Source organism: Larus michahellis, chromosome 2 (assembly GCF_964199755.1).
Source record: "Larus michahellis chromosome 2, bLarMic1.1, whole genome shotgun sequence".
NCBI lineage: Eukaryota > Metazoa > Chordata > Aves > Charadriiformes > Laridae > Larus > Larus michahellis.
The window spans coordinates 39,308,352-39,332,457 of record NC_133897.1 but is presented as its reverse complement, the minus strand read 5'-3'; the positions used below and the strand labels follow the sequence as shown (position 1 = coordinate 39,332,457).

Sequence of the window (24,106 nt, the reverse complement as noted above, 5' to 3'; positions counted from 1 at the left end):
CCTTTTATTTTCTTCTGTATACATATCTACTACTGCCATCTAATTTTTTTAGGGTCTCTGCAAGGTACAGTGGCACTCACAAGTAAATGATTTAGTGGTTTAATTCACAGTGTGACAGTTTTTATTATTGTTATCTAGAATCAAGTCAAAGAGCATGCACTATTAAATTGGTACTGAAGATCTTAACTAGAAACAACAGGGGGGGTTGGCAGATTACGTCTAAAATGACCCTCATTGCTAAACCCACTTCTTGTCTCCTCCAAGGCAAGGTCTCCGGAGTCATTGGTTACTGCTGTCATAATGAGCAAGAGGGCAAAGATTCTTCTTCGGCCTTTTGTGATTGCTTGGAAGTCTAGATTTGCTCAGTCCTAATAGATGGCATGAAGAGGATATGTCCTGAAATGTAGTGTGTAGTGATAAAGTCTTATTAGTGAAGGGTTAGTACTGGGCTTTCAAAAAATGTTTCTTTCAAATGCAGTACAAGTGTTTATGCAAATAGTAGCATGAGCATTTGTTCAAGAAATTAATGAGTCAGCATGACAAATCTAGTCATTTCAACTATGATGTACCTATCATCTGGCTTCAAAGGGTACTTTGTGTTTAGCTATGAGGTATGTATTATTTTTGTGGTTAATGGCATGCTTTCCTCCTGTTCTTAAGCATGCAGAAGACCATTATTGTAGCTTGTTGGGCTTGCTCACTATATTGGAGCTGCATTTTAAATTTGAAATATGGTAAGAGAATAGAGGCCTGCTTCTAAAAATTACGTTAGCCAAAATTAGTTAGGAATATCTTAATTTTTTGACAATGAAGTTCTGAGAATTAAGTTGAGGAATACTGGGGAAAAAATCAAAAGAAATAGCAGATAATTGCACTTAAGATAGGGATATGAAAATAATTTGTCACAGATTTAGAGGTTTTGAAAGCCTAATAGTTGTTTTTTTTCTTCTACTTTCAGTTGACAATAATACAACTAATTTTAAAGTTCTGGTTAAGTTATATGTTTTTAAGAAGAATTATGTACCCAAACTAAAGTTTTGTGAAGTTTGAAGCTGGAAAGTAAATGCCACATATTTAATGTGTTCTTTTTTGTGTGGAGGAACAACAAAAAAAAATTGTTTAGAGTAGACAGTCATTCTGCCTTACAAAATGATAATTCTAAAAACTATAGCAAAGTCTGCAAATAAAACTCAGTGTTTTAGTGACTCTCAAGTGTAGCACTGGGACTTCATACTGGGGAGAGACCTCTGTGGTATTGGACACTATAAAAGAATTCGAAGTATTTTGTTGCTGTGTTCTTATACATTATCCATGAACCCAGGAGTTAGAAATCACACTGGTTGAATGGTCCACTCTCTCTAACCTAACTGGAAAATACAAGAAGTGAAGTGTTATATTTAAAAATAGTTTCACTTACGAGAACTGTTTATTAAAGGTATTACAGGGTACATTGGAATTGAAATGCTTTCAAGATTTATGATTGTGTGTTTAGGGTTGATTTCTGCCAGGAACAGATGGTATTGAAGCAGACAGCTGTCAAGTGATACAGCAGAAAACACCTATTAAATGATTTTGTAAGTGTGATCACAAAATAATGAGAGTATTTTAAAGTGTTATTGCAAAATTTGGTTTTGAAGAGCAGATAGGACAAAGAGGAGTTTATATGAAGGGGGAAGTTGCATTCATGCTTTTCCAAAAAATACTTTAATTCAAAGATTTCAGGTCAGTAGATGTTGAACTATTGGAAGGGCAAATTGAAGTTATATTGTAATATACTCTTGGGGAAGCCATAGTCAGGTTACGGCAGTCTTACTGGATATGTACGGGATAACAGAGATCTGCCTTTAAGGCATCTACCTTCTTGAAACTCTCTCTAGTTGTACGTAGTTATTCTAAATCAATTGCTGAGATAAAACCCAATCCAGGAATAAATTGTTATATCTCAAGGATACTTACTGCTTTAAAAAGAGGTAGATTTGAATGCTGCGTGTTTAAATTGGCCATAGATTTGTCCCTTGTAGAAGTTTTGATCCATGAAATAACCAGCAAAACAGTTAAAGCCCATATTTCAGGTAAAATGAAAAAAGTTGGCATTACCCTTGCTCTAGGTTAGAGTGGTTATGAAGGAGCCCGTAACACCACGGTCCCTGTCGCTTTATTCCAAATTTGGTTTTAATGGGGTCATAAGGCTTTCTCCTATGCATTTCTCATGCCATAATCCTTATAGAAACTCCTGTGTAGACAAAATATTTGGGAAACTTGAGAAATTAAAGTACTGTGAATGGAAGGATTGTATGTTTTTCATGCAATGCAATCCAAAGGTATGTATAAATATGATGTTTGGGGTTTCGTGACACAGACCCGTCATTCTGAAAACTTATTCTCTAAGGACTGAGCCCTTCTATTGCTTTTTAGTTTGTGGACAACATTGACCAATATCTGGAATTAAACTTTGGAGTTTCTTATTAGGAATATAAATTTGTTGTTCCTACTAGAATACCAACATTCTCTTTCAACTATGTAAAACGTGCCTAATGCAATTAGTGTGATGTGTTTCTTTACTAACATTACAGCTGATTTAGAGCTGTAATAGTCCCATTTGCCTGGCAGATTTTTGAATTGGAAAATGAAGATGGCACAAGACCTTGCTTTTCTGTGTGTCAAATACTGCAGTAATACTCTGATGTTTGAAATTAAGTAGTACCCACGGTGTTAGGTTTTCCATTCTGTGTAACAGTGATTTTTATGTACAAAGCCCCTCCTCTCTTGAAATGTTTCTTTTAGTGTCATTTAAGTTTATGAAATTAAAGGAGCAACACTAGGGCCAGGATTTATATTAGTATGATATATCTGTGCTGCAAGATGTCTGCTTCGAAAGTTGCTTGTTAAAACTGAAAGCTTGATTAGTGTTATTTACAGTAATGCTTTATATGCAGTAGTTTGTATTTGCAGATAAAATTTGTTCATCAAATGATTACTGTTTTTAATAAAAAGTAATTGATCTGTATAGCAATACTTTAGTAGAATTTAAAATACAGAATTTTCTTTAATCTTACTCAGATTTCATTTGTTAAAATTCACTAATAAAATGTATGACATCAGATGGAACAAAATTAGAATTTTCTTTTAATGGAAGCAAAGACTTCTGCATACTGATGAGAGCTTACTGAATGCAGCATTTATGCTTTTGTAAGAAGTTCTGAAAAACAGGTTTTTTAATACGAAGCCAAAAACTTTCTCACAGAGAAGTTAAATAAAAAAAAAAATGTTTGGAAGCATCAAAAAGTGCTAGCTGTGAAACTGGGGGGGGGTGGGGTGGGGGTGAAGGCAGGGCTTCTGCCAAAGCACCCTCAGCGTGCAGAATATTTGTGGTCAATAGAGACCCTGGGGCTTGGGATTGTTGAAATACCAAACTCTGGAGTTGACCCAGCAGATGAGAAGCCATGAGCATCCCAGCGGGGCTGTGCCCTGGTGCTGTAGAGCAGGGAAGTCTCCACCAGCCTCCTGCACATGTACCCTCCCAGTTTGTACTCCCTGCTGCAGAACTGGGCGTTGGGCTTTGAGTATTTTCAAGCTGCCAGCTTAAGAGCAGCAAAACTGAAATATTTGCATGACTGGAAACACACAGCTTGGAAACAGACGAGTGCTGGAGTGGAAACGCTGCTTGTGGTCGAGATGCTTTCATGTGTCTGTCTTGGTGGTTTCAGGATGCTCAACAGTTTCTATTAGCAGAGGTTGCCTTTTTGGAGAAGCATGGCTTGAATTTATTGGAAATTTGTACCATGGATTTTTCAGGAAAATATGTTTGGGGTTCAGTGATGAGCATTTTTTTACACAAACAGCTTCTTTCTCTCCACCATTTTATTGGAAGATTTCTGATTGGCTGTATCAGATTGGTTACTTGCATGATTTTTGTTGTTGAGATGTTAAAAAGAAAAAAATGAAACAAAAAAAACCCACCCCGACCAAAACCATATGTGATGAAACTTTTGATAATGATGTGTTGCCCTTTAAATGGTGAATGCAGTTTTTACTCGTGTTCCTGAGTGAATACTGTCTCTACAGAAGGACATACTCATGACCCATCTTATTTTCTCTAATTCTACAATGAAATTGCAGACAGTACAATATCGTACTCATTTTTCTGTGTTGCTAAAGGGCCTATAACCTATTTAAGCATTATCAAAAGGCTTAAATGGGGTTGCAAAATGTTAGCTAGGTGTAGTACTTCTGCTCTCCGGACTGGAGGAATGAAAACTGGTTTTCATTGCTGGCTGGTCTGCACTGCATTTGGGCTGGAGAAGCAAGTTTAAAATGTGTGTTACTTTTCCTCCTGTGCTTCCTGTCTATCTTTTTTTATATATATATATTTTTTTTTTCCCCCCTAGATGGCAAGCCCTCAGTGGCAGGGGCTGTCTTTTTTGTCATCAATGCGTAATCCGCAATTGGTACATATTGGCAAGTAATTGGTACTGTGGTGTTAGTGATAGTATTAGTTATTAGTATTGATTCCTTGTTCAAGGTGCGTCGATGTCAGGTTTGCACTGCTCAATTTTGAATTACTTGTTTGTAATTCAAAAAGTGATGTTAGGAAACACTGACAAGATGGCCCACGTGTAATTTTGATTTCTTTTGAGCAGGGACTAAACAAGGGAGTAGGTTGCTTGGGGCCAGAGGTTGTATGTGTGTGGTGGTGTCTGCGGGGAGGGCGTTGAATGTCCTACATTCTGAAATTGTCTTTTATATTTTAGAAGGGACTTCTTGGATCTCGGTTCTGGTCTTGCTATCAGATCTCTCCTGACATGAACTTTAATTTTCTTCTTGTGTGCTGTGAGCGCTCAAGTAGGGATTCACTAAGGTCATTTTGGCAAGGGAGAGGAATACTTTTCACAATAAATTATCAATTAAAATATGCATTAATTTTACTATAGTTGTGACACAACGGTTGAATTAATAGAAATGTCTTACCACTTAAAATTCCTTGCTGATTATTATCTTGATCCCCCACCCCTGGTGTATTTAAAACTGCTAAAAAGATCTAGACATCGAAGCAGAGCTTAGGCCAGAACCATGATGCCGGCTGATGATCCGTCTCTTCTTATTTCTCAGCAGCCTTCCCTCAGAGAGCAAACTGTTTGATTCTTTTTCATTTCTGTCACTCACTATGATGTGAAAGTCATCTTATTTTTCCCCACTAAAAATTGGGAAGTAGGTACTGATCCTGAAAGTGCTAAAATTGTGCTAGTCTTACAAAACTGAGTCTTCACCTGTATATGTTGTGTATGGTTAAGTTCTCTTACTTCTACCTTCAAAAGGACACTGGATCGGCCTGAACTAATTGGAAGTGCTGAGTCTTACTTGCATCCTCCAGAACATTCTCTGCGAAATAAATTGCAGCTCTACCTTCTCTTTGCTTATCTACAGTAAACAAAACAGTGGAAATTTGGATTTCAGTTTTTTTGCCCCTACTCACTCCAGCTTATTTTCTACTTAAAAAATAACTGCTGAAAATAAACTTTCTAAAGAAAATGTTTCTCACTAATGGTTGCATGTGAAGGTGACGCACCATTTTTAGCTATGTAGGACAGCCTCGAGTTCCTGTCGCTGGAGACAAGTGAATGCTGATTTCCAACTGATGGGTTAATCTTCAGAGATGATGAGCATCAGTCAGTCTGTGTATGTCAGGGATACACTAGTTGACTATGGAGGTATTAAGAGCTCCTTAGGGAGAAGCATGTTTGTCTTAGTAAATGTGGCTAACGTCTTTAGAGTAATTATATTTTTTTTTAAAATATAAAATGTACAGTATTTAGAAGATGCACTTTATGCAGTGTTTTTTTTCATAACTCATACAAAATGCTAAACCATATTTTTTTATTTTAAATAAAACCTTTTTTCCCCCCTCTTACCACAGGATAATGAGAAAAGGACCCCTTTACATGCTGCTGCCTATCTGGGAGATGCAGAAATTATTGAACTACTTATTTTATCTGGTATGTTCTGTTCCTGTTAATGGAAAAAAAATAACTCTATGCACATCCAAAGAACTATTCATGTACATCTTAGTTTGTGTAAATTTTATTGAGATATTTTATGTACTAGGAATTAAAGATGTTTGTACTGAAGTTTTGGTTTCCAGACTTATCAGTGTTACAATACTGTGTAGTTCTGCTCCAAAATATTTTTTGTAGAAAGCTTGCTCAGTTATAGCTATTTTTACTTGTAGCTTGATCAGCTTTGGGTAGTTTAGTGTAAAGAAGTAATAGTGTATATGTTATAGGTAGATGTTAGCAGCATTGCTTTGGTTCTGAAATGGCCTTCAGAAAAACAATTATAGTTGACATAGAAGACAGCATCCAGAGTTGGTTATATTATTTTTAAATATCCTTTCCTGCTGGCTTAAGTGTACAGAATATAATTAGGATCAGCTGAAAATTTTAAAATCTTATCTTTTTTTTTCTATTTATTTGTACTAAGACAAAGTGCAAGTTCTGTATAACAGTGCACTTCAGTCTTTAAAAAGAAAAAAAAAATTACGTAGAAAGCCAAGAAACTAAACCAAAAACCCAAAAGCAAAACTTCATGACTGAGATACCGAACTGATTGTCTTTGATCTTGGATAAATCTACCCATCAGCTTGAGGCTGAATTGATGATATGGAACTGCTAAGGTTAAGTAGAGAGAGTAAAACTTGTAACAGTCCCATAGAACCACTTTAATTTTCAGTCTGCTTAATGGCACACCTTACCTATGCAAAGCTGGCTATTTCCACCTTCCCACCCCCCATCCAACCCTCGTTAACAAATTTGGCTCTAAGGAAATGTCACTTTTAAGATTGTAGGAGTCACTACCAGACTTTCAGTTGAAATTGCCAGGCATGACTTAATTTGTTTATAATTTAGCAAGATAGAATCTTCTTGTTTTATATATATTATATGTACTCTGTCTATATAATTATATACATTTACAATTAATTAATTTCACATTGTTTGTTGTTTTTTTTTTTTCCTCATGGAAATACTTTATAGTGCTAATTTGTCCAGAGAAGTTCACCTGATAAGGTGCTATTTTTCCCTATCAAGAAAAATAACAAGTTGTGGTGACTTGAAAAATGGAATCATCCCTTTCTTCTGAAAAGCAGTCTTGGGTTTGGCAAGGATATTTCTTTCTGTTTGGGTTTTGACAGTGATTAAAACAAAACCAATCAAAAACCCCAAAGCAATTAAACATGCAATAAACTTTGCAAAGTTGTAGTCAGCTGCTTGTGGGAGTGAAGCTTCTGACTGTTCTGGTTACCAGAACTGTGATTGAAGAAAATCGCTCTCTCCGGTTAAGGGTTTAGGGAAAGAGTGAGATTCTAGTTCAGATATTAGTGAAACAAGATCCTGATTGGGGGATGGCAGTAGGGGAAGAAAGGTTAGCCATGCTGTTTGGGCACATAGCCTGGGGATAAGTGTAAAAAAAAAAAAAAAAAAAAATTAGAAAAATAAAAAATAAAAAAAAATTGGAGAACGGAGGAGGGAAGTGAAGAACTAAGAATTAGGGCTGTACGAGTAGTCCCAAAGCGTCAGCTGTTGGGTGGAAGAGAGGTTGTGGGATGCTGCTGTGTCTGCAGATGGTTCAGGAAGACTGGGAGGCATTGATATGTCTCAGATGAAATTTATTTAATGAAAATCAGGGTTTACTTTATATGAAACAACTTATTAAATAGTTGTGAAATCAAAAGCTTTGTAAGCTGTGGAAGGTGTAGGCGCTGTCAGCCTAACCTGGCTGTGCTGATGTGCTCTGGACTTCAATCCCTTGTTTGTGCCTGGCTGTGGAAGCTCAGCCTCATCAATTCACAGGGAAGGGCTGCGCTGGGAATGAATCAGACTGGTACAGTGTAGGAGGCACAGATGACAGTTGTTAATGCATTTGTAAGTGAATGAAGAGGGGCATTAATTGCAGGATGAGAAACTGCTGTCTGCATGTTAATGCTGTTCTGTACTTGGGCACTGATCTGTGGATTACCTGCTTGCAAGCTGCGGTTTTAGGCAAGCAGCTTAAACCAGACTTTTTAAAAAGTAGTCGCCCGTTTAGTCTTCCTCATTTCTGAATACTGGATTTGAAATCTTTATGGTTTGGAAAGCGTGAGCGCTCACAGTTCTATCTGAACTGCTGCACCAGCTAATTCTCCGAGAAATTAGGTCTAGGTGTCTCAAAATGCAAAAGCCAAGATTTTTCTCTTAACTCTCTGAATTGGAAGATGGGGAGCAGAGGTTAAGTGTATTTATCCTCTCCGTTTCATAAAGATAGGGAAAACTCATCTATTGTGTTTCAGCTGGAGATTAAATCTCTCCTTTGAGACAGATGTATAATGTTACATTTTTGTCATAATAGATGAGCGTTAGGGAGCAAATAAAGAACATCTGTTACCACAGCAAGGTTTGAAGAACGCTTGCTGTGTTGCAAGACCCCTTTTTGAACAATGAGAAAATAGTTCGTTGTTCAGAAGTGGTACTTATTCAGCAATATCCTCTGTGCAGTAAATTTGCGTGTAAAAAATTTTGCATGTGGCTTTAATTGGCCTGTTGTAATGTATTTGCACAAGGGATTGAATTAAGTAGACTACTTTCATCCTAGCATTTCTCACCTTGTGAGAGCTTGACTTCGCAACATGCGTGTAATGTCCTCTAATGTAGTTTTGCTGTAATGTTACTAGGAACCACTTTACAGTTTTCCCACTGTGCAAACTATCCTACAAAGACTGTTTGCTTTGACTTTTTTATTCTTTCTTCAAACTGGACCTCAAAATTACTGAAGTTAGTATGAATCTTTCCACTACTCAGTGATTCTTACCCAACTCTTTCTCATTATTCTCTATTCTTAGTTAAAGGGTGTATCATTTGTTATCTAGACATGGTTTTGTTTGGTTTTTTTTTTTCATTTGATTGGAACATCTTTTGCAACCCCCTCCAGGGGATCCATGCGTTGCTTTCAGGTGTGTCTTTTGGATCATATGTTGCTGTTGCAGTATCTTTATATTAATTTGCTGTAGGCCTAAGCAACCCATATTGCACATTCTGAAGATAGAACCAATTCAGCCTCTTTGCAGACTTTTGTGGAAGAAGTTTTCAGTCTTACAAGCATACTTATTTAGTTTTTGAATTCTTGAGATATTTTCCCACCAAACCTCAAGGTTGCTCTGTGACCTCTCCTGTTGTAGTCTTTCACTTGCGCAAGGGCCCTGAAGGTGATAGTTTGGATACAGACTCCGAACAGCAAAGAAAATTGCTTCAGTGACTCCAGTTTGGGGCTGGACATTTAGATTGCCTCTTGGTTTTTTTATCTTGAGACAGTGCTTCACTGAGCTTACTAATAAACTTGTCCCTTGGGGTTGTGAACATCTTGCCAGCAAATTCTCATACCACTATGTTCTATGGAAGTCTAAATATTCAAATCATCTCTCCCTGTTAGATGGTAGCTTGATAAGCAAATAGCGTTGCTAAATTTGTTAGGTAAGGAGGTGAACGATAAATGAGAGAGTCATAAAGATGGTTGTCTATAGTATAAAAAAAAATATGGAACAAAAGATTATATTTTAGGCACTTGTCACTTGATAATTTTAGAAGCATTTTCTTTTTTATATTACTCTGTGAAGAGTCGTAACAGCCATTACAGTTGTATTTTTATTATGTATGTATAACTCTTCCTTCTGGTACACAAATACATCTGCCTACTTTGCATAATTGCATTGACTTTAATTGTGTAAATACTTGATGTCAAACTACTGAGAAAAGTAAAATAATTAAGTCTTAATTAATGGAATGTCCAGCTTTTTGTGTTCTTTCCAAGAAGTCCTGGCTAAAAAAATTAAACCCTTTCAGTTAAGTCCTGCATGTGAACTGTTCTGGGGAGGCTTCTTGCTTTATAAAAATCATTCTTTCCGTTTATCTGACACTTTCTTTAATGCCATCAGAGTCGATTCTGCAGGCAAGTGACATGGGAGGAGCAGGACAGATTAGTGTGATCCCAGAATGTGTTCTTTTGATTAGTAACTTTTTTCATGTGTTTTCTTTAAAATACCATGCTTTTCACTGAAATCAGTGTAATTCATGAAAATAAACATATGAATTATCTGTTGTTTTCTTTTGAATAGATTTAGTTATTATATTGCATTGATACTTAAATACTATCACAACACATTTCTGTTTGTTTAACCCAAAATTTTCACTGCATGGACCTCAGCGTACATGAGTGTGTGGTCAAACGCAATCTCATTAAGTTTTGGCAGCCTGTGAGTTTTTATTGTGCTTTCCTCTGGGTCAGCTGGAAAATGTAAGAATCACGTTGACACTGGAAAACTATTATTACAGTAACAACATAGATTTTGGAGGATAGAAAAGACCCTCCACTGTTACTCCAATCGAGCTGCGTTACTTTCATCTAATTCTGAAGTCATGCAAGTATTGGAAGTCCGTGCAATGAGAGTCACACAGCTCAGCTGTTGAAAGGCTATCACTGCAAAAAATATCAGACGTATGATGTTCTCTGCTTGGGTTGCAGATGTACCCTCACTCCGAGGGCCTTTCACAGGGGCTCCTTTTACACTGGCTCTGTCTTTTGGCTCCTTCCTCTTCTTTTGGCAGTGATGTTGGACACCATTTTCTTTTTAGAGCTGTCTGAACTTCCCTCTGGCAGCGGTTAACAGTCAGTTGCTGTGAAGAAAGTAGCTCTAACGCTCTCTGAGACAGAAAATGAAGCTGAGTTCTGAAAAGATAGAAATGTTCAGTAGCTCGAAGAGTCTGAGAACCTCGTGTTGCTCTCCGAAGCTCAAGGAGGTGGTGGCTGAGGTGCGGCAAAACCTATAAAGTTCTGAACGGAAATGGACCTCTTATGTGACAAGGCAGTGAAGGTCTGGAAGATAACTTTGACTTGATTGTGGTTTTCTTCCCTTTTGTGGCCGGTGTATCTCCATGTGGGACTTTTAATGTTGTTTTCTTTTGGTTTTGTTTTTTAAACAATAAAAATAAAAACTGTTATTAAATCATCATTGTGGCTGGTTGAAAAGATATTCCAGTCCTGTACGTCTCAGATTTTTTTCACTAGTCTGTAGAACCTCTACTATGCATTTAGATCATAAATAGGAAGAAGCTTTCTCTTAATAAGGTACTATTTTTGTAGCAATAATTTTCCAACTATCCCATTTTTCTATAGGAAATTACCCTAGATTTTATTTCTGATTGCTCCAATTCATATCTCAGATTCTTCTTTTACTTTACAGACTTTTTCTGCATCTCCTCCTAAATGGTCTCATATTTTTCTATCTAGGGAGAAGTTTTCTTCTCCATCTGTTCGTTCCCCAGTATAGTCTCAGAATTTCTGCTTGCTACTTTAAGTACTTCCACGGTTGTCTTCTCTAAATAAAAGTGGCTCATCTAAAAAGGAAATACGTCTGAAGCTAATACTAGCCCTTAGGAAAACAATTAAATAGAATCTAATGAGAGTAGGACTGCTGGTTATTCTCAGTGATTTATACCTGGGATCTTCCTAATTTCTGCAAAGATCATTCCTAAAATTATTTCAGTATGCTCATTGGTAAGACAGAGTTTGTTAGCTTCTTTAAAAATGCAATCTAAAGACCTTATTTACATCTTTTAAATAAACATTTCAGAGCTTCAAATACTGAACATCAGGTCTCTGTATTGCATTTGTGAGTGAAAACACTTTTGCTTTATTTGCTTATATTATGATATTGTTCAATCGCTAGCACATCTTGTACAATAACAAAGGAAAATACCATCCTTGACAGTCCAAAAATACAGACTACAAACAGAACAGTGGAGGGCAATTCAGGACTAAAGTTAGTACTGTGAGCGAAGATGAAAACGTCGTGTCAGTTCTGTTGTATTTCTTTTCTGAATTTATTTCCAACTAGTGACACATAAGTAATGCAGCCACTGCATTCATTAGTCTTCTGAGGACACTTAGAAAGGGGAAGATTTCTGGTGCGGAGTAGCTCGGGAGGAGAGTCATGGCAAAAGCTCTTATGAGAGGAACACAGAGGTGATGTGCTGAGACACAGCTGTATGTAGTTATATGGCATTTTACGGGTAAAGGAGGTGGCGTGTGGTTGTTCCTTGCAGCATTTCTTGCCCAGTCGTTTGTTGCCTGTGTCTCTGAGAGATGGTTGAGATGTTAACTCTTATTCCAATGTAAGGTTATTGACACCAATGAAGTATCAACTGGATTGAAGAAGCATATGTCCAGGTATTGGTGGCTAACAGCACATTTAAATGTGCAGTTGCCGGATATGGATTGATATTAAAGCTTCCAGGATCCCTCTGTAAATCAGTGCATGTATGGAATTGGAAAACATATTTCCTAGAACATAAATTTGCTAAAATTAAACATAATTGAGTTTTTTCAGTAGCTTCTGTACTAGATTTATTAAATAAAGCATGTCTTTCTAATTGTCAGCCATGTGAATGCAACTTCGCAAAATGAAATGTAAGATTCAAGGAGGAGGGAAGAAAAACTTGTAATACTTTTCTCTCCCCGCCTCTCCCCCCCCCCAGCCTTATCAGAGCAAAAGTCCTGCTTTCATATTTGCTTACGTGTGCAAACTTACTAGGCTGTACTAGCAAAGTTGATGATGAAAGGGAAGATCTTGTTTAATATTTCAGTTTTGAGCACCAACGTGGCAGAATAAGTTGGTTTGTTTGGAAGGTGCAGTTTTAGTGGAGTGTCATTTCTATAATCAGTTCTTAAGTTCAAGCAAAGATGGTGGGTATTTGGGTGCAGTATTGTATTTAACATCTCTGGTGAGCCACCAAATCCTTTTCCTGCAAGCTCTGTGGCATTAAAAGAATTGAAATAAAAGAAATTTTGCATTAACCAATTGAAGTATTTGAGCAGTTTTAGTACACATGTTAAGACCAGGCCCCTGAAGTCTGGAAGATCCAGTGTGGTAGGGGTGGTTTTGGTTTGGGTTTTTTGGTTGTTTTTTTTTCTTTAATTATTATTATTTTTACAAACTGAGGATTGAGGTACGCCGCACTGTGTTTTGAAAGAGCAAACTGCTGCATAGCTGCCATCTGAAATGTGAGAAATGCCCTGGTTAACACGTCAGCAGGTTGAGCTTCACAGAGATAAGGTTGCATCAGTGCTGTTGTACAGTAAATTGTATACCTATATGCGTTCAAAATGTGCAATAATAAGCAAACAGTGAAGCAAATAATCTTTAAGCAAAAGATGTTCAGTAAAGGTGTAATATATTTTCTAACATTCGTTTGCAATGATCTGGAGTAGAGCTTTACCCCAGAGGGTGAAGATGGTAACCTTCCTCACCGTTGCATAGTAGGGGTAAGGTGGGTTTGAGGGAGCTTTATGTCTCATGGAGAGCACCTGAAGGGGGTGGGAGAAACGGTAACATTTTCCCCAAGTCATGTGCTAGGGAGTAAAGAACAGCCTAGAGGGGGGTGATGTCCTCAGATACAAGGCTGTTTGGAGAAGCTGTTTTATGAAATTTATTCTTGGCAGCATGTCTTCTTGGAGCAATTTAAGGGGGAAGTATTTCTAGGTTAATTTAAAATATTATTTTGGTTTAACGTATCTAGAGCGATAAATCTCCCGATTTCCACATTAATAGTGCATATGCGTTTTTTGATAGTACGCTTATTCTGATTATCACTTTAAAAACTTTGTCTTTCAATCTAACAATTTTGGAACTCCTTTAAGAGTTGTTTGTTGTGGTGGGGAATAAAAGCTTGGTCGTCCTTTTTTTAAGTAAGTCCATCAGAGATTTAGATCTTTTGACAAAAGTCAGCTTTGTTTTTTCCTTTGTCATAGAATCTACAAAGTTTTTGTGCATTTGAAAAGTTAATTTATTTTAATGCCTACATATTACACTAACTATGGGATGTCCTAGACCTAGGCTTTCTTGCTTCTTTGGGTGAGGATCACTTATGGGGGCAGGGGGCAGATATTGTAGTGTTGGTCTTGTTCTTTTGAGAGGACCATGTTGCTTTTAGGTATCACTTCAGATATCCTTAGGCTTTTCTTTGGTTAGTGCTGATTTTCTGCCTTACCAGAACCAACAAGCACTTTCAGATATTCTTCTCCTTTAGTCCTAGCAGTTTTGATAAACTTAACCACTGGGAAAATCTTTTGTACAGTATCTTTTTGTATTTATTCCTGCACTCTTCTGATGTGATTTTTAGGCTGTATGTTAAAGTACGAGAAAAGTCAGTGAATGATTCAACTGAACCCATAAACAAGGCTTGGACTCTAAGCACGTTTTCACTAGCGCTCAGGTAACTGATGCCTCCTTGGAGTGGAAACGTGCATTTCTCCCCTTCTGCTGGGCATGGGGCTTCTCCTACCTCAGGCTTCATGACCTGAGGAAAATCAGGATGGTGCTTAGTGACCTAGGCACCCCCTTCAGTCCTTTAAAACACTTCAAAGGTACTTATATCCTAAAATTAGAAATAGAAATCAGTGAGGCTTTGAAAGTCCTCATTCCACAGTTGTTGGCTGTAGATGTGAAGTCGGGTGGAGCTTGAAGTACCGTTTTGGCTATTATTTTAGTCTCATCTGCTAAAAACAAGGTGTGGTTAGCAATAACCTGGAAGATAATCAGATACATGTACAGATACATTTGAAATACAAGACACTTCTGGTGGTGTTTAGAATCCTCAAATTCTTTTTTTACTCAACTTCTGTACAGAATTTCATAGAATACATCGTTATGGTACATGATATGGTGCAATACACTTATGTCCTTATGATGGTTCACAAAGGCAGATAATTTATGGTAAGATTAAGTCTCTTAAACTTTTGTTGGATTGTGGGGGTTTTCTTCAAATGGATTTGGACTTTCTTCCCATTCCTTCAAACTTATTTTTCAAAAACTTTTGAACTTGGAAAATGGGATGAAACAGCTTCTGAAATTTAGATAAGGAAAGAGTGAAATCCCTGAAATTGTAGCCAGCAATTAGACTCAGGCTCTCTGTCTGGCACTTGGAAGACCTAGGGTCAAAGTAGGAGTTTGGATACAGCATCAGCTTCCATGTTGTGTTCTTAAGCCTGCAAGGGATGGATTAATTAGCAACTGATTAATTTCCAAGAACTGGCTTCAAATCTTTGATCTTTGGTTTGCTTAGTATAGACAACCATGTTTTTGTACAGACTGCTAAGCTTCTTGGCCAAATTGTTCAGCTGGACTGGGAGAGACTTTGCTGGTGCAGGTCTGGGAGACTTGAATCAAAATACCCTGTCTCTCAGATGAGTATCCTGACCAGCAGCCTGTTTCACATTTTATGTCTTACTGGCTTTCCATCCTTTTCTGTTCTTTGCATGGAAAAAATTGAAGTTGGTTCTGACGTAACAATATTATTTCTAACCTGAGAAGTTAATAAGCTCTGACTGTGTAGCATTAATGTTACCGTGTGATATCATATATTGTTCTATGAACTCTTTCCAAAGGTGTTTCCAAACTATTTTTTTGAAAAACATAACATCTCGTCTAAGCTATCACATCTTTGTAAAAGCTCAGCAGTTTATTTTCAAATAGAGATGGCTAAATTTCCACTCAAGGTATAAAAGAACCTATAAGGTTATATGTGTGTGTATATATGCATACATGTATACGTGTCTGTATAAGTAAGAAATGAAATCATGAAGTTTAATCATTAAGTTTTCTCGTTTGTTGAAGTTCACTAGAAGTTAGAAAGTAGTTCAGTTGCTTCCTTCAGGAAAAATTCCCCAAATTCTTCTTGCCTTTTGTTATTAAGAAAAAAATTAAATTCCAGACCCAGGCTGTGTCCCTTACAGATGTTTGTGTCACCTTTTTTCCTGGGGGTGAGGACAGCTGTTTCTCAGGTGTGCTTTTGGAAGCAGAGAGGTGTGGTTGTTACAGTCTAGATCATGAAGGGGAGGTCCAGGAGGTCCTGAAGTGGGCTGGGTGACCTGGTGGAATAGAGAAGACTCATTCCCAAATTCCCAGTAGAAAGTCAGACTCACCAACTACAAGGAAACTGGAGGCGTGGGGAATAAAGGTAGCCTCTTTCTCTACTTTAATGGAGAATTTCAACTGTAGCGGGGAAGTATGAGATTTTTTGTTGCTGAGTGAAGGCAAGGAGTCAGTCTTTTGTATCCAGCAGTCTTTTGTGTACCTCTGGAAATGCAAAAGGTTATAGAGGACTATCTAGTGTAAAAAGATCAGTACGCTTTGACGGAAGAGTATTTGGGTGCAATGTTAAAAGAATTTTCTCCAAGGGTAGGCTTCGGCTGGAGAAAAGACTCCCATTTTTGGCATCTTGTTGTGTTAATGAGCCTAGAATAAGTATCTTCCAATAGTTCTGTCTCTGTACTGGAAAATATGGAAAATATTTAAGTCTTCCTGTAAATGCATTGTAAATTTCTGTTTTTCTTATTTTTTGTTACAGGAGCTAGAGTTAATGCCAAAGACAGCAAATGGTTGACTCCTTTACACAGAGCTGTGGCATCTTGTAGTGAGGTATGCTTTCTTTTTTTTTTTTTTTTTTTAAATTGCTTTGTGTTAAAATAAGGCATCTCAAATTACCTTCTGTTCTTGGTTCTGTTTTATAAAATGAAATGACTCCAAATGTTTGGAATTGCAGAACACTTGCAACAACGTGTGGAGAGTATATATATCATATGCCTGAGTAGGAAGAAAGGGGAAAACGATAAACTTCCAGTTCTCAGGTTTGCTCTCTGCTCAGATGCCGTTACCTTGGCAGAGAGGATTCTGCATGCAGTGTTTCAAGTCCAGGTTGCTTCTCTTAAGGTGACCAGAGTGGTTCAACATGAGGGAAGCAGAGATGAAATAAGATTCAGTACAGCATTTACAGCATAATCTTTGCGTTTCTTCATTTCTTACACATTCATCCGTTCAGGCATTGAAGCAATAAATGGTTCTATAGGCCTGCAAACATATTTTTTTAAAAAAGCAAGTAATGAGTAATGATAGTATTGAAAATCACTTTAAAAGGCATAAATGAAATATGTAGAAAGTTTTTTTGAAGTCTACCAGTGACACAATTGTGAGAATATAGTAATGGAAGAAATGAATTTGTTATTGTTCCTCTATTGTTGATGTCCTAATAAAAATTTTAAATGCCTGTAGAAGATCAAAACAAACAGAGAAATGCCGAGCTTGTTAGTTTTGCATAAATTCGTCCATATATCTCCTTTGGGATACTGAGTCAAATCAACGTTCATTTCATGTCTCTAAAAGAAAGAGTTTTTAAAGATTCTGTGTAAATTTTTGTTTGAGAAGATTGCCAAAACCAAAATATTCAATTCAAGCATTGAGCTTCAAGTATTTGATCCACAAACTATCTAAACAAGCCTTGTTTCAGTTTTTGCTTCTGTATTCCCTGGATAAGTTGCATTATTTTGTCACTAGCATTAATACTGAAGTTATGTGGAGGTTGTGGTATTCAAAACAGCGTTTGAAAATTAATCTCCAAGGGCGCCTTTTTCCCAAATGCTATTTGTTCTTCTTGAGGTATTTTTAGGCTGCTCCTTTGGGAGCTGACCGAAGCACCAAACACTGCATTCTTCGGAGCTGAGGGACAATAAAAGCTCCTTAATCAGTAACACTTTTAGAGAGAATTGCTGCACTCAAACTGGACCTAAACGATAACGTCAAGAAATGCATTCATGGTAATTTTTTTTTTCAAATGTGAAATATTTTAAACAAAATGCTAACCAAAGGCAAATGAAACATGTAAACCAATCAGTCTACCCTAAAAGCAATGATAGGTGCCTGTCCGAATTTTCTATTTATAAACACGGTAAGTCATATGAGCCCACGTACGTTAGGTGGAGAGGTGGTTGGTACGTGTAGGCACTGTTTTCTAGCTGACAGACTTACATGGTTTCTTAGGTGTTAGGTCAAAAAAAGCTGTAATGAAAAAAAAATAACAAAACTCGTGCTAATAATTTCAGTAGAACATCTGGACTTACTCTTGAAGCAAGGACAGCTGCAATTAAATAAGGACACTGAAACATGCAAAATAGCTGGAATTACAGATCCGGCTGTTAATTGCACAAGTTCAAGCAACTTCATGGCAAGACTGTCAGGCTCCAGACCTTTATATTGGCGTGCCTGGTGTACATATGTGCAGAAATTATATATAGGAAATTATCTTTATGCTAGAATTACAGTGCTTCCTTCTGCAAAAGGAGTAACAACTGTTCTAAAATTTCCTTGTTCTGATTATGGTTTTTCTTAATACTTCGTTCAAATAAGACGAAAGTTCAAAATATTGATTAGATTTTTAAATCACTAATTGTTTCTTAGAGAAGAGAAGCTGTTCCGTTTCTCATTAAAATTAGAAGCCTGTGATGCAGTGTTTTCACTTTTATGTTTGTTCCTATGTTATTTTGTATTGACAGTAGAAGAAATTCGAGCATTGTAAATATAATTTATTGTAATAAATAGAATCAAGTGTTACTTAGCATTCTGCTTGTGCCCGAGAATAATACCTAGCTGTTGTACCACGATGTAATTTGAAATTTCCAGTAACTAGTTGTAACATGTTTTAAGTTCAAAGTACCAGCGATTCATTTGTGTGCTCAGTGTTTGCGTCGGCAGTCACCGAAAGCAATTAGTGAATTGTGGGAAGGTCATGGAGTTGACATAAAATGCGGTATTCATTGTCATGTTCATATCACCAAGAGATTTTTTTTTAATGCATTCCAATTGTGTGCACATATTTTAATGGGATTTGTTTATCTTGCTGTAAGAATTACAGTCTTATTTGTCAAATTTGCACAGCTTGTATGTTTAACAAAAGGAAATGAATAATCTTTTTGTGAGATGGAATTCAGTGCAACATTTTGAAACGGTTTTCAGGAGTTTTGCAACAGTGTATGTTGAAACTTTTTGTGATCGTGCTCTGTTTTATCTGCGCTAAACGTACCTTTGATAAGCTGCTCTTCTCTTTGCCGTTTCTTGACTTTAACAGTTGAAAACTTTTGCTTGGCAAATGCATGAAAATGCATTATAAGTTCACAGTAATCACACTAATCCTTAGCAATGGAAGAATTCCTAAGGAGGTTTACTGGGCTGTGGAAATTAGTTGTGTTGGCAGTTTGCCAGCCAGCTTAAGGAACTGGATAAAAGACCTGGAAATGGTTGATTCAGTTGAATCCTGTAGGGAGTATATTGCTCATGTTCATGAGAACATCCCCAGATCTGCATTTATGATAAAGTACAAATACCAAAGCATAAGATGATTTTTTATAAAAGAAAAAATTGTATATAGTTCTATTCCATTTTACTGACCTTGGATATAGGGCTGGCATTTCAAATCTTTACTAAGTGTCTTGGGTTTTTTTGTAAATGCTTTCAGGATGCTGTTCAGGTGTTGTTAAAGCACTCAGCGGATGTCAATGCTCGTGATAAAAACTGGCAGACACCCCTACATATAGCAGCTGCAAACAAAGCTGTGAAATGTGCTGAAGCTTTGGTGCCTCTCCTAAGCAACGTAAATGTGTCTGACCGAGCAGGCAGAACCGCATTGCATCATGCAGCCTTCAGTGGACACGTTGAGGTAAGAGTTATTATGCTTAGCTTGTTTCCCGCTTGTCCTTCTGTCCCTCACATTTCTGATGTTTAGTTTCTCAGTTTAAAATCTTGTTTCTCCCGTCCCCTCAGAAAAAAACCAACCCCTATTTTGTATTTGAATTTGTCGTTTGTATGCGTCTGTGTACAGAACAGTTGTGGAAAATATACGTTACATCATTTAGTTGGAAGGTTATTACAGTATTCACCTTTCGTAAGATAGAAGCAAATTTGCCTGAGTTAAGTAACAAATTTAAAATGGAAAAAAGAAGATATTTTTCTGTTTAGTAGATAGTGAACATATGGAATGTGTTGTCACTGAAATGTGGAGGAAATACATGTAATCAGCTCTAACTTGCTAGTTTTCGAGCCCAGAAAAATGACCACTGAGCAATTCGCATTGTAATTTTGCATAGGTAATTGAAGACAAAATGGCCATAGGCTTGCTTGTAATGATTACCTTTAGTGAATCCTGTAGTAATAACCTGTAGATTTCAAAGATTCCACATATTTCCATATGTCCACATTCCAGCCATATTTAACTGGGAAATCTTTTTGTTGGCATTGAGTTTTGTGTCCCTTACAGTCACTTCATTATTGCTGCCAAGGCAGGCAGCCAGATTTTTCAAGCTTATGGACTATTTAAAAAACAACACATTTACATCCTTTGAAAACACATATATTTTTGTTTTCTCCTATGATTTTCTTTGCCTAACTTTAAGCAGAGTTTTCCATTACGAACAGAGGATTTCTTTTCTTTCTGTTTATCTCAGATGGTCAGCTTACTGTTGTCTAGAGGGGCCAATATTAATGCATTTGACAAGAAAGACAGACGAGCTATACATTGGGCAGCATATATGGGTATGTACATATTTCACTTGATTACTGTTGTGGTAGTAAAAAAAAAAAATCACCTTATGTTTAGTGGTTTTATATATTTCTAGGAAAAAATTTACATTGTAAGCATTGAGGTTATCTGTGTGTCTGCCAGAAAACCATTAATAACGTTGTTCGATTTGCCTTGTAACTATGTTTTTGTGTTGAAAAAAATCAATTTGTTGGAAAAAGAAAAATAAGGTAAGTACTTCTGTTCTTTAAAAAGGAACGATGTTCCTCAATCAGCAGGAGTCTAATTACAAATGAAAACTTTTGCAATAATGCTAAATAGTAAGCAAGCAATTAATACAAGGGGCACCTGAAACATTACACCAACCTTGGGGATTGTATTTTAAAAGACGACTATTTCATCTCTAAAACTCCAAATTCTTGCCTTGCCATTCTCATTCCAGGAATGGATAATTATTATTCTTACAGTATTGATCAACACACTGGCAGTACTGTCAAGAGTCATGTACTTCATTGCCTTCTATCACTTTACCCTGAGTTTTGCGGGTTGATAATGAGTTGTTTATTGTATGGAATGTGCTTTGGTCCCAAGGACTGAGAATTCTGGTCTTTACAAAGGCAAGCCCACATATTTACAAAATTGGGCTTGTTTATAAGTTCTCAACAGGTTTTAAAAGTGATCTTCTCAGAGACACCTGGATTCACACAAAAGTGGAATTATTAACTGTTGTCTTTGCACAACTCTGTGTTTCAGGCCAATTTCACGTTAGTTTCCCGTCCCTGACAATAGAGGTCTGAAATAATCTGATAGCAATGTAAAATAAGGCTGTGAAATCCACATGTGAAATGCTAAAAAGAGCAATGGGACCCTGTTGAGCTTCTCTTCAGAGGAAAAGGCTTGAATGTGCCGGTGAATTATGAAATGATCATCAGAGCATTAATGCTCTAACTTATAATTTGAATCTGTATGATATTGCACTTCTAAGGAGCATCAGTGAGAGGACAGAGATGTTTTCTGGCCTGTTCTCACCTAGATGGGAGAAAAGCCTTCTATTGTTCAGATAAGCTACATGTACTCCAATTGTAGTCAGTGCTATTTCATAGGCTATTAACAGGAGACTGTTAATGAACAGTGTTTGGGTGGGAAAAATGTAATTTATCCGATGTTGATCAACTTAAATATCCTTGCAGACAATCGAGTATAGAAAAAGCTTTTGAAAGTCTTCAAACAAGGAAAAAAAACCTGTGATGTTCTCTCTCACATTTTAGAGCCATTTTATGTTGCTCCAATTGTTTGAAGAAAGCCTTAAAGCTTTTCCACTGTATAAAACTGGCCACACAATAGAAGTTATGCGTTTCGTCACTCTACTATAAATAATTTCTAGGGTTATATCCATTGTTTCCCTTCCTTCCTGCTTTTCACTCGGCTCCATTGCTGTCCGGCTGCAATGCTGCGACTAAAATGGACTTTCATTCGTGCATGTCTGCATCGCCCTTGTTAGTGTATCGGGATGTCTCCTCAGCGCGTCCCACTTCAAGTACCTTGCTCTTCTGTTTGAGTGTCTTCCACTGATTGCTGCTTGCGTTTTCAATGCAGGTCAGGGATATTTTGTTTGTTTTTTTCCGTCTCTTTAAAGTTTTTCTGCCACTGTTCTGTGCAGTGTCTTCCTTTCACTGCTTTCAGTATCTTCTGTACTTCTTTCTCTTGTATAGGGCCTGTTTTCATTCTTTTCCCCATTATATTTGGGTCAGAAGATGAATATAATGTTTACATTTCTCTTTCTCTTCTTTCCTACAATACTGAAGTAATTCAGAAGTGAAATTGCACTGGTAAATTGTATGTTTCTGGTTGGTGTAGGTAGCTGAAGGATCATTCTGTATGTTGTTGGGCATGCAGCATAAAATACATATCATGGTGACTGAATGTTTATTGAAATAGCTTTGTCTGTATTCCTTTGTGAGACGCTTCCTATTCAAAGTTCTGCAAATCTTTTAGTCATTGAAAAAGCAAAGACCCTCACTTTTTATGAAGCACTTTTGATACTTTTTCTTACACGTCTGGTGGGATAAGCGTAAGTATTCAGTGTGCCCCTCACCACTTTCTAAACTAAGGTAAGGGTGTCACTTGAAAGGTAAAATGAAGAATCCCACATCTGTGTATACAGGTCAGTTACAAAAGTAAAGCCCTACATACATTGTGGTCTGTTTAACTCAAATGTGCTCCTTTATTGTGCAGACTTTGTCATGATTATCCGTGTGTTTTCAGCGATTGACTTGTTTTGCGATTAAATTAACAACGCAGCAAGAAGAACAAATTTTTTTGTTACCCCATTTTCATCGCTTTTCTCTTAATGGGCAGTGTCATGACTGCGTGTTAAGTTCGTAGGGGAGCATGAGGGCACGGAGAAGGGAAAGCTGGTTGCCCTTCAGAGCAGTGGTGTGGTGTTGGGGCCCCTGTCCCAGCCACAAAGCTGGTGGTGCAGGCGGCTGCCCCCTGCTTCAGGGTGGGCTCCCCACTCTCCCCCTTACCTGGAGCTTTCCCCAGCTCATCCCTTCCCCACGATCCCGCTCAGACTTGTACTCTCCTCCCCGTGTCTCAGGAGAATAGTTAATGCTTTCAAAAGGCTACCTTTCCCCAAAGGCCTGAGTCAGTTTTGAAAACAGAACTTTCCTAAATCCTGGATGATTTAGGTCAATGTTTTAAAGGCTTTGCAAGTAAAGGGAGTTAAATTTGGGGGAAGGATATATTTTTATTTAAAAATACAGTATTTTTGTTTTTTTCATGTTTGTGTAATTTTTTTCTAAGTTTATGCTGAAGGCCTTAAAAAACCTTAACGGGCACGTTGGCAGTTGAGATGAAGGTGGAAGACTGACAGTCACATTCTCTTTCAAGTTGTTCACAGAAATTTGCTGTAAATGTTTAATAATTACAAAGTTATGTCACCTCTCTAGTTCTCAAATCTTCCCAAGAAATCCTTCTATATAAGCAGAAGACAAGAATTTTTTTTTAATGTACAAGATTATTTTTGCAGTATAAATATTGTGATTATTGGAGGGGGTATGTGGAAATACTGTTTTCTGGATATGAACATTTAATGTTGCTTTTATAGTTCATGATACAATTAGAATACAAGAACAATTTTTTATTTTCCAGATGAGGTCCAAATGAATAATGTCTTGTTCATGTTATAACAATTATAAAGTTATTAAGCTTGTAAACTTGGGGTGGTTAATATAAAATGCACCTTCATTCTTTTTGTCTTTATTCTTTTAGGTCATATTGAAGTTGTGAAATTACTCGTGGCCCATGGAGCTGAAGTGACATGCAAAGATAAGAAATCGTATACACCCTTACATGCTGCAGCATCTAGTGGGATGATCAGCGTAGTCAAATATCTTCTAGATCTTGGAGTTGATGTAAGGAAGAATAAAACAAAGCGATACATTTTTTGTTGTTGTTTGAAATGCTCTTGTTAGTATTGTAGCACACTGTTCATTTAGGTGGGTTACGATATAGTGAAAATAGTATTTCCAAAGATCTTCATTCACACGCCTTTTGTGTCATGAAGCCTTGTTCCCCCAAGTAATTTAAAAGCCTTGCAGATTTTGCAGAATTATTTGGAAATAAATTTGTATTTAGTAGGGTTTTTTTGTTCTTTTGGTATTTCTTAGTCTTAATTCATT

The 24,106-nt window shown here is 37.1% G+C and overlaps 1 protein-coding gene across 8 annotated transcripts in view; it reads left to right on the top strand.

Moving 5' to 3' along the window:
• The window catches only part of ANKRD28 (ankyrin repeat domain 28), a 125,437-nt gene that overhangs the window by 62,893 nt on the left and 38,438 nt on the right, over positions 1-24,106 (top strand). For 7 of the 8 annotated variants that reach the window (XM_074574963.1, XM_074574958.1, XM_074574957.1 and 4 more), the window contains exons 3-7: positions 5,915-5,993; positions 16,428-16,498; positions 19,365-19,565; positions 20,350-20,437; positions 23,697-23,839. In XM_074574963.1, the coding sequence (XP_074431064.1) occupies positions 5,915-5,993; positions 16,428-16,498; positions 19,365-19,565; positions 20,350-20,437; positions 23,697-23,839 (582 nt within the window). The remainder of the gene's footprint in view (positions 1-5,914; positions 5,994-16,427; positions 16,499-19,364; positions 19,566-20,349; positions 20,438-23,696; positions 23,840-24,106) is intronic. The other variant, XM_074574964.1, reaches the window with a different exon arrangement.